Source organism: Danio rerio, chromosome 22 (assembly GCF_052040795.2).
Source record: "Danio rerio strain M-AB ecotype USA chromosome 22, GRCz13ab, whole genome shotgun sequence".
Taxonomy (NCBI): Eukaryota; Metazoa; Chordata; class Actinopteri; order Cypriniformes; family Danionidae; genus Danio; species Danio rerio.
In genome coordinates, this window is record NC_141042.1 from 28370831 (window position 1) to 28388059 (window position 17229).

Consider the following 17229-nt stretch of genomic DNA (forward strand, 5'->3'; position numbering starts at 1 on the left):
TTGGGTAAACGTCCTTTTAAAGGGGTGGTCCACTATGATATCATATTTTAAACTTTAGTTGATGTGTAATGTAGCTGTGTGAACATAAACAACATCTCTGAATGTAAAAAGTTCTAAGTTCAATGCAAAGGGAGACCTTGGTTTTTACAGAGTTAGCTTAGAAAAGCCTACAATGAACGAATTTTGCGGACTGCAAAAAATACTTCCGCTCCCTGTGAGATCACAAGTTCGTTTACTGCGCACCCCAAACTGCACAGGTAAGGGCATTGGCCAGAGGCGCTGTAACATTATAGCAGAGATGAAGCTAAAAATGCGTCCAAACACTGCAGTTTCCACAAAGCTTCGCTGTTTCTGGGCTCTATTTTGACAGTCCATGCGCAGAGTCAAAACGCAGGGCGCAAATGCTTTCAGGGCGTGTCAGGACGCGTTTTTGGTAATTTAAGGACGGGAAATCTGCCTTGCGCTGCGGCGCATGGTCTAAAAGGGTTGAGTTTATTTTCTTAATGAGTTATATGTGTGTTTTGAGAATAAACCAATTAGAGTCTCATCTCCCATTCCCTTTAAGAGTCAGCTGCGTCGCGCCAAGAGCGCATTCACTATTTACAGGACACAAAGTAAGTCTAAGTGGAAAAAATTAGCATTTCACAAGCAAACAGTTAACAGTTTTTTAACAGAAAACTGTTAAACAGAGCATCTACTGCGAGAGAATGAGAGATAATGGAACTACTTTCACATTCGCTCTCGGATAGGGAAACCTTTACACACAGACATCAATTAGTCTATAAATAAGTACTTTTGTTTGTTAAGCGCAAATTTTCGTTTCAAAACTATTTCTAAATTCAGTTCTAATTTCCAGCAAACGAAATAATGAATAATAATAATAAAATGTGCCAAAAACCTGAGTTATATCCTAAAACATATGATGTGCTCCTTATGGTCTAAAACCTGACAGGTGGGCAAATCTAAGCTTGTTTTTAATAAAACAAATATAAATATGGATATAATAAATAATACTGCTAATATTAATAACATTATACAAAAGCAAATTGTTATGAATAAACTGAAAAAGCCTCCCGAGATGAAGAAGACATAAAAGCAGTGATTTTTCATATTTATGTAGGCTAGAAAATAATATGTTTTGTAATATTTTAATCCTTTAAATGTATATTCTATATCTATTCTTATTATATCCTATATATATCCTTAATATTTACATTTTCCATATGTAAAGATATTTGCCTATTGCTCTCTTGTGCGTATTAGGCAGTGCGTAAGTGAGGCGCAACTCTGCGCCGGAGTTTAGACCGGGTTAGTTTTGGTCTAATGAAATATCTATTATAGTTTCTCAAAATAGCAACGTGCCAGCGGTCAGCCTCGGAACGCATTCCTTTTTAGACCAGAATGCCTATGGGTGCACAATTGAGCGCTAATGCATTTGCTATTCAAACAGCGTAGCGCAACGCCTCAAAACGACTCTTGCGCAATCTGAAACTACTAAAAGACTATTGCACTGCGCCTTGCACCACACTGTGCCAGGTGTATGATAGGGCCCTCTGTATTTGGGCTTAAAAAGGACATGACACAAATATTACAGTTCAATATTAATTAAGTTCCAGAGGATTATAAAATACACAGCAAGCATGATTTGCTTTCCCAGTTCAGTGCTGGATTCAGCTAAAATCTCCTCAAAGCAGAAGCTGTGAGCTACAAACAGTAAGTGTTTTCATTTGTTAAAATTGATCATGACATGTACAGTGTCTAGCGTTAACGATATGCTGTAGCAACAATGTGAACAATGCGAAATGCTGCTTTGCAGGCAAGCGATTTAGCTACAAATTCATATTTATCAGTCAAACTGCTGTAAACACACACACACACACACACACACACACACTCCATCAGCACGTTCGTGTCTCTTATGTGTGTGCGCGTGCGACTGCATTGATTGTCTTCAGGCAGCTTTTTTATGTGTTTCACATCTTAGATAATGAAGTTGCAAAAGATATGTGGATGATTCATATTACTTACCCCTGCATATTCCGGATACATGTGAAACACGTTGTGTAACGCAATGGGGTAAAAAAAAAATACAGGTTAGCTTACCTGACTTGTGTAGCACCAGAATAATAAATCAAGGCTCACACAGGTAGCATCCCACATCTTGTGCTTTATTCTCCTGTCACGATATATTACAGAATATAACTTAATCCGAGCATCAGAGAAAAAGAAAAATCTCTCTCACACACACACACACACACACACACACACACACACACACACACACACACAAACACACACACACACACACACACACACACACACACACACACACACACACACACACACATAGACGCAGACAACATTCACACACACACACACATGCATAGATGCACACACAATGGCAAACGCTCTTAAAGGAGCTGCACCCCATTTTCACTCGTTACAGACACTTGTCAGAATTTATTTTAGTGAGCAGGCAGGAGGTTGACTGATTGTTTACACAGCAGAAAAGCGCATGCTTTTACGGGTGTGAAGTGGAGCCGATCCGCGAATAGCCGCCCATAATGACGATGACCAATCAGAGTCACTTAAGGGCGGGCCTTTCAGAGGAACTAGGAAATATGACAGTCATTTTCATGATAGCTGAGTAGCTGTGTATAATCAAAGTGAGATTTATGAAAAAATAACGCGATTTCCTTCAAGTGAGCACACATTGCTTTGCATCTTATAAACACAACCAAGCCTTAAAATTACATTCTGGAACACCCCTTTAAGAATGCAGGTATAAATAATGGACCAAGTTTAACAGTCACAAACACTAGAGGTTTTTTTTTTATTATTATTTCACGTGAACCAATTTGATTCCCTAAAAAAACTTACTTCTAAACATTTAGAAAACTTTTTTTTGCAGTGCAAATGTTCAATGGATCTGAAAGATTCTTCAGAAACATGAATACCAATAAGACACTAGAGTAAATTGTATGCTACGTGTTGTACTTTTTCATTTCTCATTCATTTGGCAACATTTTCCTGTTAATTACAGGTGCGGGGTTTATTTTTGGCTTAAGGTGCTCTAAGATGCTCTTTAGGATCTTCAAGCGGTGTTGTTTTAGATAATGACTGCAGAGTCTTCAATGACGTAGTCAAGAGTTCACTCAAACACTCAATGGTCTGGAAAGATGCTTATAATTTTGACTAGCTGGAGTAGATGGAAGTACAATGTGCATACTAATTGTATATGATTACTTTTCCTAATTAAAATATGAAGTAAAGTAGTAAAAAAAGAAGTGACTAAACATGCTATTCACAAATACAGAAGCTGCTACTAAGCTGTTGTTCCTTATTGATTATTCACTTCAGTTTTATAATGAATGAAGCTATTTTTTACATCAGATGTCTGTTTGTAGTTCACAGTTAGATGAACAATTCTATGTTTCAGTTCAGGCTTATCTGTCATTTCAAGAATTTATGAGAGATTCACATTTACATTTAGTGATAAAGAAATTCATTCATTTATTCATTTTCTTTTCGGCTCAGTCCCTTTATTAATCCGGGGTCGCCACAGCGGAATGAACTACCAACTTATCCAGCACGTTTTTACACAGCGGATGCCCTTCCAGCCGCAACCCATCTCTGGGAAAGTGATAAAGAAATACTTTCCAATAATTTTTAGCATATGTTTGCATATCTTTAGCAGTGCAAGTAACCAAATACCTACAGATTGTGTGCATGTACTGTACATATAAGAAGTAATATATTGTATGTACTTATACACTTCAGAAACTGGTGTCATGTTCCATACTGTCGCTCCATTTAGGACTATACAGTCCAAACCTAAAGTTAAACCTTGATTTAATGAAGTCACTCGGGCTGTAAGACAGGAGTGCAGGCGAGCTGAGGGACGGTGGAAAACGACAGATTGCAAATATATTTGGATATTTTAAAACAAAGTCTAATTGAGTACCAGAATACAGTTAGAAATCTGAACTCTAAGTATTTTTCTGATGTTATCTCTAACAATAAGCCGTGTGTTATTTTTCAAACTATTAATGCTGCTTTGAATCCTCTGCAACCATCCCATCAAGAGTTTTCTCAGGATGTGTGAACAGTTTTTTAATTTTTTTGTTGATGAAATTGTCACAGAGAGATCACATATTTTACTTCCCTCGGTCGATCCATCTACCGCTACTATGTGTTCTGCTGTTTTTTAGCAGTTTGAGCCTGTATCTCTTGCTTTTTTAATAGATATTATTATTATCAAAATGAAACCATTTACTTGTTGTACTGTTGTTGTTCCTGCACATTTTCTAAAAGTGTTTTTTTTCCAATATTTTTATAGCATTTTTTCCAGATATTATACAAACTTACAAATGTATATGAAAAACAAAAGTCCTATCAGCAAAGAAATGACATGAAATACATAGCAATAAAAACAAGAAAACTGTAGAACTCTTAAATCTAACTTACACTTTTATGCACCATCTCTCCCATCTCCCACCCCTCCCTATTTTTTGAGGTCTTCAATAAGTATGTAATGGTGAATTAAGACACTGATAAATAAATAATAAGCCAACTGAAAAAAATATAAATAAAATAAATAAAAATAAATAAATAAATATATGGGTAAATACAGAGGATGAAAATGTAAAATAAAAACTAGAAGTCTCTCTTTCTCCCTTTCGAAATTCTAGTCAGCAGTTCCTGAAATGTTAAGGTTCTCAATAACTGACAGTATGCAACTCCATGTTTTGTTAAAGGAGTTCAGTGATCCTTTAAAACAATGTCTCAGTTTCTCAAGATAGATGCAATTAAGAACCTCTTTAATCCAGTGTTCTGATAATGGAGGGGACACATATTTTCATTTGAGGAGAATTGCGCGCCTGGTGAGCAATGTGGTAAAGGCAATGACGCGGCATGATGTTTGTGTAGTTGGGGTTGGAAGATAACCAAAAAGAGCAGTCAGAGGTTAAAAGTGTTTTTGAATCAATTGTTCAATTGATTCAATTTAGAGAATTATAAATAGCAGACTCACTACTGGTGTTTTTTCACACAGTTTAAAACGCAGTAGTTGAACCATTAATCAAAAAGGCAAATTTGGACAGTTCAGTTCTTGCCAATTTTAGACCCATATCAAAACTCCCATTCCTTTCTAAAGTTTTAGAAAAGGTTGTATGTATACAACTGTAATCATACTTAGACCTATGGATTTAAAGAAGTGTTCCAGTCTGGTTTAAGATCTTGCCATAGCACTGAAACAGCACTTGTAAAAGATCGTGCTGTTCTTTGCTCTGAGATCTTACAGCTGCTTTTGATACAGTTAACCACTAGATATTAGTTTCTCATTTGAGCACTGTGTTGGTATTAAGGGTATTGCCTTGGAATGTTTTCTTTCAGTTTTATCTGACGGAATCTTTTCTGTTCGCCTAGGGGAGTTTGTGTCCATGCCAGCACCTCTGTCATGTGGAGTACCTCAAGGTACCATTCTTGGACCTATTTTGTTTTCCTTATATCTGCTTCCATTAAGGGTCTATTTGTAGAAAGTATGGGATTTTATTTCATCTTTATGCAGATGATGTACAGCTTTATTTGCCCTTAAAATGGAAAGATGCTGGGTCCATATCACCATTGTTGGACTGTCTTAAGCACATCAAATCTTGGTTGGCGCTAAATATTTTTATGTGCAATGAAGAAAAGACAGAAGTAGTGATATTTGGATCTGGGGAACTCAGGATTGTCTGGTTCTTGGTGTGTTAAACCCTTTTGTGAAACCTAATGTAAAAAACTTTTTTGTGACTTCACACTGGATAAACTGATTAATTAGTTAAAGCTATTTTTTTTTCAGTTGGGACAATTATCCAAATTAAAGTTTTTTTTGTCTTTTAACGACTATGAAAGGGTTATAAATATTTTTATCTCAACTCGGCTAGATTATTGTAATGCTCCATATGTGGATTTAATTTTCTATTACTCATCTGCAGAATGCTGCTGCTCGTTTGCTGACAGGGACACACAAACAAGAGCACATTACACTCATACTGGCTTCTCTTCATTAGCTTCCTGTACAGTTTAGGATACATTTTAAGATGATAGTTTTTGTGTTCAAATATGGACTAGCATCAAGATTCTTGTCCTCGTTAATCCAATTGTACACTTCATTTAGGACACTCAGATGTGCTGATCAGCTACTTTTGGTTGTTTCACGCACAATGTTGAAAACCAGGGGAGACTGTGCCTTTGCAGTGGTGGCCCCCAAACTCTGGAATTATTTGCCTCTCCATGTTAGGCAGGCCGCAACCCCCTTGTTTTTTTTTTTTTTATCTATATTAAAACCTATTTTTACTCTTTGACTTTTAATATCATATGAGAATCATATGTCTGTTGTATTTGTGGTGTGTTTACAGCACTTTGGTAAGCACTTTATAAGTAAACTTTGACTTGACTTGACATTAAATAATCCTAATACTCTTCTGTGGAGTGTGAAGTTGTTCAGCTGGAGACAGTTTTGGATTTTAGGAATCAAAATTTGGTCAAACTATAATTCCACAGACAATCTGTCAAATTTTTGTGAATCATGTTAGTTTTCTCTTTATATAAATTGATTTATTGATCAATTGCTGATTTAATCATTTACAGTTATAAATGATATTGTTCCAGATGTGTTGCAAAAATTTGCTTAATGATGTCATTTCATCTTGTGACATGCAACCATGACACAAAACAGGGTCATTCTGTAAAATATGTGATTAAATTAGTCAAACTGAATATGTTAATTTAGATTTGATCGCAAAAGTAGTCAGTGTAATACCTAACCAAAAAGTTTGGACACTCTATTGAAATTCTTGACTTAATTAGGATTAAACTAGGATTAAACCCTTACATGACATCTCTCTATCTGTATCATATGACATCTCACCGTGTCCTTACTTATTAAACAAAAATAAAGGCAGGATAGAAAAGCCCTATGATTCAGATACTGTAGATCCTCTTTTAGCAGTAATGACTGTAGAAATCAATTATTTTTGCAACAATTTTCTGTAGGACCTTCTCAGTTTCTTAGATCTTTCTTGGAACTTTTTTTTTCACAAAAACATCACAGCATTTTATTCAGGTTGAGGTCTGGACTTTTGTACTATTGTACTGATTGTACTTAAAATGTTTTCACATGAAAGTATTTATTGTTTACTCATATGTTTATTACTAAAAATAGGTAGGTTTTAAATGTTTACATTTTTGGTGTGGATTGGACAATCAATTTTGATAACTTTTATGTTTATCCTGTTCTGGTAGTGTAGACTGAAAAGTAGCTAAATTTAACAATAATTGCTAGGGTGACAAGGTATCAGAGGTCCTCTACTGCCCTCTGTAAGTCATAGAGTGTAATGTACACTACTGTAAAGCTGACATAGTTTATGTATTTTAACTCATTTTAAGTAGCATTTTTAAATGCAAGGTTTGTGTAGTCTTGGCTTTGATTTTTAAATCATTCTTATTTTATGTTTTTGAAAATATAAATGAATTTTAGAATAAATGTTATTATGTTGTATCTCTGTATCTCTCTATGTGATATGTGATATTACTACAGGGTATACTGTAGCCTATATGAATAGTGGTAATTGCATGATGATTATTACATAGTGATTATTACATGGATGTCTGCAATATTAAATTCTGATTGGTCTGTCATGACATTCAACAGTGTGTTATTCCTATTTTCAACCACTGAATAACATGGGCTCATCCAGTATCTTTGGATCACCTTGACTGTCAGTGAATAGGGCTATATGTTCACATCCATATACTTACATTCACATCAGTAAGGCTCCACTGTTTTTTGACTATTTGATGCCATCTTATGAATGAATAATACGTATTTAGTCTATTCTCCATTTACACAGTATCGTTTTATAGTTTGGCGTCATCTTATGATTGAATAATAAACATTCATTCATTTTCTTTTCGGCTGTTATTAATCAGGGGTCACAACTGCGGAATGAACCGTCAACATATCCAGCATATGTTTTACGCAGCGGACGCCCTTCCAGCCGCAATTAACCCAAAATTGGCATGAATAATGAACAGTTTAGAGTATACTCCATTGGCTGTTTTTGTTTCTGTCAGCTTTGCATTTTATTCATCATCATCATCATCATCATTCTTAGCGCGACAATCCATTACTGGATCCAGGCTGCCACAAGTATTTTCCGCTAATGTTTTCTCTCCCCGGCAACTGCCCACCAATTCCTTATACCTAAAACATTGGTGTCACTGCTAATGCAGTGTCGCCATCTTAGTTTAGGCCTTCCTTCTTTTCTTTTGCCTACCGGGTCAGTGCTGAAGACTTTTTTTGTAATGGCATTTCATCCATACGTATGATGTGTCCTGCCCACCTTAGCCTCGCAAGTCTGATATATTTAAACATATCAATTTCCTTATACAAGGCTGCAAGCTCATTGCTATGACGTATCCTCCATTGATTATAGTCTTTTATTGGGCCATATATTCTCCTCAGAATTTTTCTTTCAAAATCTAAGAGCTTTTGTTCTATGGCTTCTGTCATTGTCCACGTTTCTGATCCATAGGGCAGGACTGGGCGAATCAGGACTTTATAGAGGGCTAAAGGCCCAAAAAAACTTAATACTACCAATAATTGGTGACATTAAGGGAATCACTACCTCAGTCAAAAAAAAAAACATCTTTGCTTGATTGTCTTTTCCATTATGTTTGTCCTCAGATGTCTTCACATTTTTTTACATTAGTTTAAAATGACACTTCTAAGCTGATGTTTGAAATGAGCTCCTGCAATGATTAAATATTGCCATCTTCTCAGTGTTTTGAATGTAGGCTATGAATTCGAATGAGACGCGTATGTGTATTCGTGCAAAAAGAAATGTGCTCTGACTAGGGTTACCACCCGTCCCTTAAAATATGGAATCTTCCCGTATTTTAGAATAAAATTGCGCATCCCATTTTAAATCAATACAGGATGGGTTTTGTCCCTTATTTATCCATTTTTAAAGTAGCTTTTCATGCAAATCATCCCACACGCATTTTATGAAGATGCCTTATTTTCTACTTTTGAATGGGTAATGCTTGATGTCATCGTTAGTTTGATTTGTCTTTGTCCAGTGAGAAGGGTGGGTCTTTTAAGCGGAGAGAGTATTGTCCGATCATCTCCGTATAATCTTCCAATCAGATCCGAATTGAGCTGCGGATCCATTTAAATATTTGTACTCCGGTTGCATACGGTCTAGTGCCAGGAGTTCAAATATTTCAACAGATCGGCAGCTCAACTTGGATCCGATTTTTCCGCATATGGAGATGATCGGAACTCCCAGCCTGATCTCACGAGAAAACTTAATTATTTTACGTTTTACCAGTTTAGAGGCTTATTCATACGAATTTGTACGAGTTCAGTTGTACAAAATTGTAAGATTTTAAAAAGGAGGCGTGGCACCTACCCCACCCCTAAACCCAACCGTCATTGGGGGATGAGCAAATCGTACTAAATTGTACGAATTGGATTGTACAAATTCATACGAATTAGCCACTAAATGAAAACGTTACGAATTACCATGAGATTGTGTTGGAACTCCACGCAGCTGCCGGACTACTCTCCATTGGAAATGAATAATTTCCGGTCTGTTGCTTGTCGTTTGTCGTGTGCAGTGAGAAGGAGGGTACGGCTCATTGTGTGACAACATGCCTCTGGAAAGCAGCATTCCCTGACATCGATGCTTTTAATCCCAAACGTAAAACTGTTTGAAACAAATAAATTATTTAAAATATATATACATAATACATTCATGTAGGCCTACTGATAAATGTTAACGTTTGTTCAGGTAGGCTATGTTTCTATGCACATCTGCTTATATATTTTTATACGAATTTATATTTATTTAATGTTTAATGTTTAAAAATATTTTGCTTATAAATATTTCTTGAACCATACATTTTACTATATTACTATAACTTAAATATAGTGCACCTGAATTGAAAATGTACTCAACATATTTAGCTAATTTAAGCCTTTATAAATTTCTTGGTTCTTGTTGTTGTTGAATGCAGAAGAATATATTTAGATTTTATTTTATTGACAGAATTTTCTTTATTGAATTTTTTTGTTAACTTAATGTTTTATTTATTTATTTATTATTATTATAATTTTTAAAATTATATATTAAGTTTTAAAGCATGTCAATTTACCTATTACTTAATGTGTTGAACGATATGCATTATCCTGTCATGTCTGTTTAAACCCTACCCAGTTATCCCATGTACTTCTGCAAGATGTACAGTTGAAGTCAGAATTATTAGCTGATGATACCCAGCTATACCTCTCTTTTTACCGTGATGATCCCTCGGTTCCAGCTCGCATCTCAGCCTGCCTGTCAGACATTTCACACTGGATGAAAAATCATCATCTTCAGCTTAACCTCACGAAAACACAAATGCTGGAAGTTTCTGCCAACCCGACTCTACGTCACAACTTTTTAATCCAGATGGATGGGGCAACCATTACTGCATCCAAAATGGTGAAAAGCCTTGGAGTAACGATTGATGACCAACTAAATTCTCTGACCACATCTCTAGAACTGCTCAATCGTGCAGATTCGCACTCTACAACATCAGAAAGGTCCGACCTTTCCTATCTGAACATGCAGCTCAACTTCTTGTTCAAGCTCTTGTTCTCTCCAGACTGGACTATTGCAATTCTCTACCAGCCGGGCTTCCAGCTAACTCTATCAAACCTCTTTAGATGCTTCAGAATGCAGCAACATGAGTGGTCTTTAATGAACCTAAAAGAGCACATGTCACTCCGCTACTCATTCGTTTGCACTGGCTGCCAGTTGCTGCTTGCATCAAATTGAAAGCTCTGATGTTTGCTTACAAAGCGATTTCTGGCTGAGCCCCCTTTTTATCTGCTCTCACTTCTGCAGATTTATGTGCCCTCCAGAAACTTGCGTTCTGTGAATGAACGTCGCCTCGTGGTTCCATCCCAAAGAGGGAAGAAAGCACTTTCCCGAATGCTCGCGCTTAATCTGCCCAGTTGGTGCAATGAACTCCCTAACTGCATCAGAACGGCAGAGTCACTCGCTGTCTTCAAAAAGCGACTAAAAACTCAACTATTTAGTCTCCACTTTCCTTACTAATATGCAATTCCCTCTCTGACTCCTCCACTACCTACAAAAAAATAAAAAAATTACTAATGTTTTGCTTCTTACACTTTATTTACACACCTAAAACTTGCCTACAGCACTTATTCATTGTTCCTCATATAGTTGTGTAAATTGCTTCCTTGTCCTCATTTGTAAATCGCTTTGGATAAAAGCGTCTGCTAAATGACTAAATGTTAATGTAAATTAACCCCCCTGAATTATTAGCCCCCCAGTTTATTTTTTCCCCCAATTTCTGTTTAAAGGACAGACAATTTTTTTTTAACACATTTCTAAACAACATCTCATTACTGATTTATTTTATCTTTGCCATGATGACAGTAAGTAATATTTTACTAGATATTTTTTCAAGACACTTTTATACAGCTTAAAGTGACATTTAAAGGCTTTATTAGGTTAATTAGGTAAACTAGGCAGGTTGGGGTAATTAAGCAAGTTATTGTATAACGATGGTTTGTTCTGTAGACTATTAAAAAAATATATTTAGTTTAAAGTTTATTATATAGTTTAATAATTTTGTCCCTAAATTTTTTTTTTTAATTATCTACTTTTATTCTAGCCAAAATAATACAAATAAGATTTTCTCCAGATGAAAAAATATTATCAGACAAACTGTGAAACTTTCCTTGCTCTGTTAAACATAATTTGAAAGACTTAAAAAAAGTTTTTTTTTCTTTCAGACATTTTGGTCTCAAAAGCATTTGATCCGGAGACATCTGTAAAAGATCTGATAAAAGTATTTAAAAGGTTCGAAAGGAGACATCTCATATATGAATTGCAGATGTGAAAAATACATCTTTCATTAAATCAAAAATCAAATAGAGGTCTTTCTTTGCAAGGTTTGAGTGCGGGTTTCCATCTGAGGTTAATATGAGAACTGAAACAGGCCTAAATTGTAAAGGTTTTGACACGTGGTTTGAGGCTAAACCTCCACTCTAGACAAAAAGACACTTGCATACAGCGGAACCAGTGCAAGTTTGTGAATTTAATAACATTAAATATGAAGCCTGTTTAGTAAATCTTTTTTATATTTTTTTATTAAATCTATATACAACCATTTGACAGTCATAACTAAAGCAACATTACAATACATATGAACTCGTGGCCCGTATCCAGCCTGGTAAAAAGGGTGGTGGTTTTCTTTCAAAAAGTGGACATTTTTGCAGTTATACACCTCATTTTCTATTTCATTGAGATTTAAATATTGCATTTTGATGACATTTTAGCCACTATTTTTAGCTAGATTAGCCTGTCAGATGGTAATCATAACCACATTTTTTCATGTACCAAAAATATTTTCTAAATATTTACAATAAAGACATTACTTATTGAACAATACTTATTTTTAAAATACAAATTTGTCACATGATATATTATTAGGAAAAATGAAATCAGTAACACTTTATAATAACTACACAGTATGAATCATTTACTAGCATCTAACGAATTCATTATTTGTTAAGCATTAACTCTACATTAACAAACATTGGTAAGAAGTTTATAATTGCAGCTACAAATGCTGTACTTTTGACTTACAACCACATTTATAATGTGCCTAATAATTGTATTTTTATAATTTGTTAATGATTTATTTTTCATTACTAAATTAAGTATTGCATTATTTACAAACCATTTGTATTCAAAAGTAGTTGGTGGTAATTAAGATTTCTCAGAATGAGTTAGTAAATTATTAATAAACTATTGAAATCAACGCTTATATATCATATTACTCAGGCATATATTAATGGTTACTATATATGTTAATGAGTGCTTTATTAACTCAACTTCATGCAGTTTTGTGACCTAATCTAAAGTGAGGACTATTCATGCTTTATAAATCACTTATAAATGACTAGTAAATGCACCGTATTAAATAAACAATATTTGCAATCTTATCTAAAAAATTAAAATTACTGCAAAGTTCAAATATTGCCAAATAACAGGTGTCAAAATACAACATAAAACTGGATAAAACAACAATAGAATTATTTAACAATATAATCAGAAGCAATGTTTAATGTACAGTAATTTTATTTTAGTTAAGGTTGCAAAGATAAATTTTTTCATTTGTGTATCTTTAAATGAATAGAATTGAAAAAAGTCGTTTATGTAATTTTTCCTGTTTAGAATTTAACTGAGCCTTCAATTGTCATTTATAAGGGATTTATAAAGCATGAATAGTCCTAATTTTATATTAGGTCACAAAACTGCATGAAGTTGAGTTAATAAAGCATTGATTATCAAACAAATTAACTATTAGTGTATGCCTGAATAATAAGATATATAAATGTTAATTTGATAAGTTTATAAATCGTTAACTAACTCTTTCTGAATGATCTTAAAAAACAACCAACCATGCTTAAATAACTGGTTTGTAAATAATGCAATTAAGTAATGAAAAATAAATCATTAACAAAGTATGAAAGTACAATAATTAAGCACATTATACGTGTATTTATAATGCAAGAATAGAGCATTATTAGCTGCAGTTATAAACTGCTTACTAACGTTCATTAATGTAGAGTTATTGCTCAACAGATAATGAGTTCACTATTTGCTTATGCTTAATAAATGGTTCATAGTGTGTAGTTATTATAAAGTGTTACGAAATCTGTTAAAGTTTTAAATTAAAAAACTGTGGCCCATTGTAATTTATAAGGCAAATAACAAATTGAGCAGCACATTCAACTTTCCAAAGTCAGAATTTAGCCTTTTGAATAATAATAATAAAAAAACATATTGAAAATAATAATGTAAAGCTTGTTAATTTACCTTGCCTATCTTGTAAAAAATGATATTTGAACATACATAGATAACAACAATGGCCAATATAATCAGTGGATAATAACAATAACAATAGTATTCAAATTCATTTTAATATGGGCCACTTTTAGTGCTTTACACCTTTTTAACTGTTATTTTTTGTTTCAAGAATAAGTCCAAGATTTAGAATGCTGAACTATAATAACAGGTGTGAACTATTAACCTATATTTTAAAAAAACCAACATAAGTTTATTTTTTGATGCATATACATTTATTACATTTGGTTAACATAAAGCAATTCTTTACATTGAAGACTATTTACTAATGAATGTGATAAAGGCGCTGCTGGTATAATGTGTTCATAAAATTATAAACCTTTACAGAAATTCAAATTCAAGTTCAGAAATTCCAAATCCAGATAAACTGCAAAAAGTTACATTTAGCCTCAGTCTCCACCAGTACACCGGAGGTCACTGTAAAACAATTATTTTTTGACATTAAATATTAGAAACAGGCAATCAACTAATGACAAAACTTATGATTTACCTTATTGTGATGGTTTTGCTTTGGGTCTTAAGACTGATATATGACTTTCGTCTGCAGATCTGCACTATAAACCTGTTTTTCCAGTTGCTCTCTTTTTCCAATTGTAAAAGCTAAAAATAAACAGTACATTTGGTATTTATTAATGACAATATTAGATTGATTAGATGGCTAAGCAATATTTTCAAAAGACTTTAAATGTTGAAAAATGTACACTGAAAAAAAAAGATGACTTACTTTTTTTAAGGTAAGTGGTTACAAACAATTGATATGGGCTAAATTTAAAGAAACAAACTATATTCAGTAATGTTCAACTTATTTTGTTTGCTTAAATTCAGCCCATTTCAATAGTTTGTAACCACTTAATAAAAATGTTAGTAAATTCAATGAATTATTCATTTTCAGTGTACCACCTACGCTGTAAAAAGCGATTAGTTACTTTACTTTCGAAAAGCGAGTAAACCCGAAACCTAAAAAGCAACAAGTTGGTTTTACTTTAAAAAACAAAGTGAGGAAATGCATCGCCTTAACTTTTATAATTATACACATTTGTTTAATTAATAATTATAAGGCCACGATTATACTGTACTTTCTTTTTTTAAGACAAAGTCAACTAATCGCGTTTACAGTGTATCTGGATCATAATGGCATTTTAGACAGTACATTTAATTTTCTACATTAAATTAATGCAAAAACTCACCGATCAACACAATGATCATAAGTCCATTCATCAGGGCAGATATGAGGATAATAATCGGCCATTTTGTCTGATTCTGCTGAGAACAATTAGAATTCTGCTCCCACACTGTCTGATTGTGACAAGCACTTGATTGAGTTGGTTCTGAAAAAGAAAGTGTATAATGTGTAAGGTATAATGGCTAATGATAAATTAATATATGTCACACGCAGTAACAATTTAGCAATTGTTGATCACTGAATGATCAACTTCACTCACCGGTAATGTATAATCTGGTGCTTTTGCTGAATTTTGGCTGTGCGCCTGTGGTACAGTAATAAACTCCTAATTCATTAGCAGTGACGTTATTAATAACCAGGCAATGTTTAAACTGCACTGAATATTTACTCCTTAAGGTTTTATTTAAGTAAAAAGGTGGTGTAGGTGTTGAGAGTGATCGTAGAATCACTGTTGGAGGATCTGGAGTTTTCAGTATAATCCAGTTAACCTCATTTTCATCAAGATCACAGTTTATGCTCACATTTGATCCTAGATCAGTTAATAGATCTGACACTGTAGCTTTACAACAGATGAATGCATCTACAAGATTAAAATTAAAATAGTCCTCTTAAAATCATGAAACAAAATTATATGTGACTGTTTTAAGATTAAAAATTTGCATAGAAATGTATTCAATATGTGTCAAACTCACAGAGCTGAAGCTGAAGGATCCTCATGATGAATAAAGCACTTCAATATGAGTTTGAATTAATTAATATAAGTTTAGGTCTTCTGCAACTATATAGCAAAGACAGGAAACAAAAAAAAAGAAAAAAAAGTCGTCTCATATCAGTCAGAGGAATTCTAAAAATGGTTAGACTGTTGCATTAAAGGGACAGTTCACTCAAAAATGAATATATCCTCACTATTTACTTATTTAGGTGATTTTAAACTTTTAATTTCTCTCTTCTGTTGATGAGTCACTGGATGTTTTCCCCCAACATTTTTCAGTATATCTTCCTTTGTGTTCATCAGAAAAATTAAACTCAAACAGGTTTAAAATAAGTGAAGGGTGAGTACATGGTGACATGATTAAAATATGATTGAACTATCCCTTTAAGTGAGAAACTGCAATTAGCAGCCCACCTAGAGGGCAGAACAACTGCACTAATTTACCACAGAAAGTTTTAGAGGAGGGACGATGGGATATTGTAGCAGAAATAATGATAGATGGCTTAAAAACAAAATACCATGATGATATTACAAGCTGTTTTACTAATAGTAGGTCTATACAGTTAATGTGACAAATTGGATATAGGAACTCTGATATATAACATGATTTAATTTGTGTCTGTAATGTAAATTTGATGCCACCATGAAAAAACTAGAATTTCATAACCAGATCTTTAGACAGACAGCAGAACACTTGCTTGTTTAAACTACTCTTTTAAAATGAGCTAAAACAGCAGAATTCTTGAGATTTTGTTGGGACAACTAAACATTTATTTATGTTGTCCCAAAACAAATCGATTGTGTGAACCCGTTTTTTTTTTTTTTCTTTTCTTGTGATATATGTAAGGCTGATGTTCCAATTGTAAAAAAAACTAACTTTTTAATAATTATTTCAAGAATCACATGCAGTTCACTTTTTTGGCTTATGCAGTTCATTTTTTTTTTTGGTTTACTTGACACACTTTTTTAATTTAGCACTCATTTTCACAGCTGCGCACAAGACTGCTTTCTTCCATAAATGACAGTTTTGTTTCTTTCTAACTATTAAAGAATGTTACACACATTTCACATAAATCTTGCAAAATTCATCCATAACATGACAACTTACCTAACCCATATTCATTCATTATTCTTCAGCTTAGTTCCCTTATTTATCAGGGGTCACCACAGAGGAATAAACCGCCAACTATTCCAGCATATGTTTTACACAGTTGATGCCCTTTCAGCCACAACCCAGTACTGGGAAACACCCACATTCATACACATACTCTCATATTCACACACACACACTCATACACTATGGCCAGTTTACAACTCAGGCTCATTTTGAAAGCGTACCT

At 33.8% G+C, this 17229-nt stretch overlaps 1 protein-coding gene and 1 long non-coding RNA gene across 2 annotated transcripts in view; one reads left to right on the plus strand and one right to left on the minus strand.

Moving 5' to 3' along the window:
• The window catches only part of LOC141380295 (uncharacterized), a 29404-nt gene extending 22726 nt beyond the window's left edge, over window positions 1–6678 (plus strand). The window contains exon 3 of the long non-coding RNA XR_015522181.1: window positions 5428–6678. This is a non-coding gene — a long non-coding RNA (uncharacterized LOC141380295). The remainder of the gene's footprint in view (window positions 1–5427) is intronic.
• Window positions 6679–12217: 5539 nt separating this feature from the next.
• Window positions 12218–15894, minus strand: LOC147831599 (uncharacterized). Its single transcript, XM_087304480.1, has 5 exons — window positions 15870–15894; window positions 15437–15757; window positions 15182–15322; window positions 14485–14594; window positions 12218–14411 (listed from the first exon to the last, which is right to left on the minus strand). Exons 1-4 carry the CDS (start codon window positions 15892–15894, stop codon window positions 14512–14514), a joined length of 570 nt encoding a protein of 189 aa, XP_087160606.1. The 3' UTR covers window positions 12218–14411; window positions 14485–14511.
• Window positions 15895–17229: the final 1335 nt, after the last annotated feature.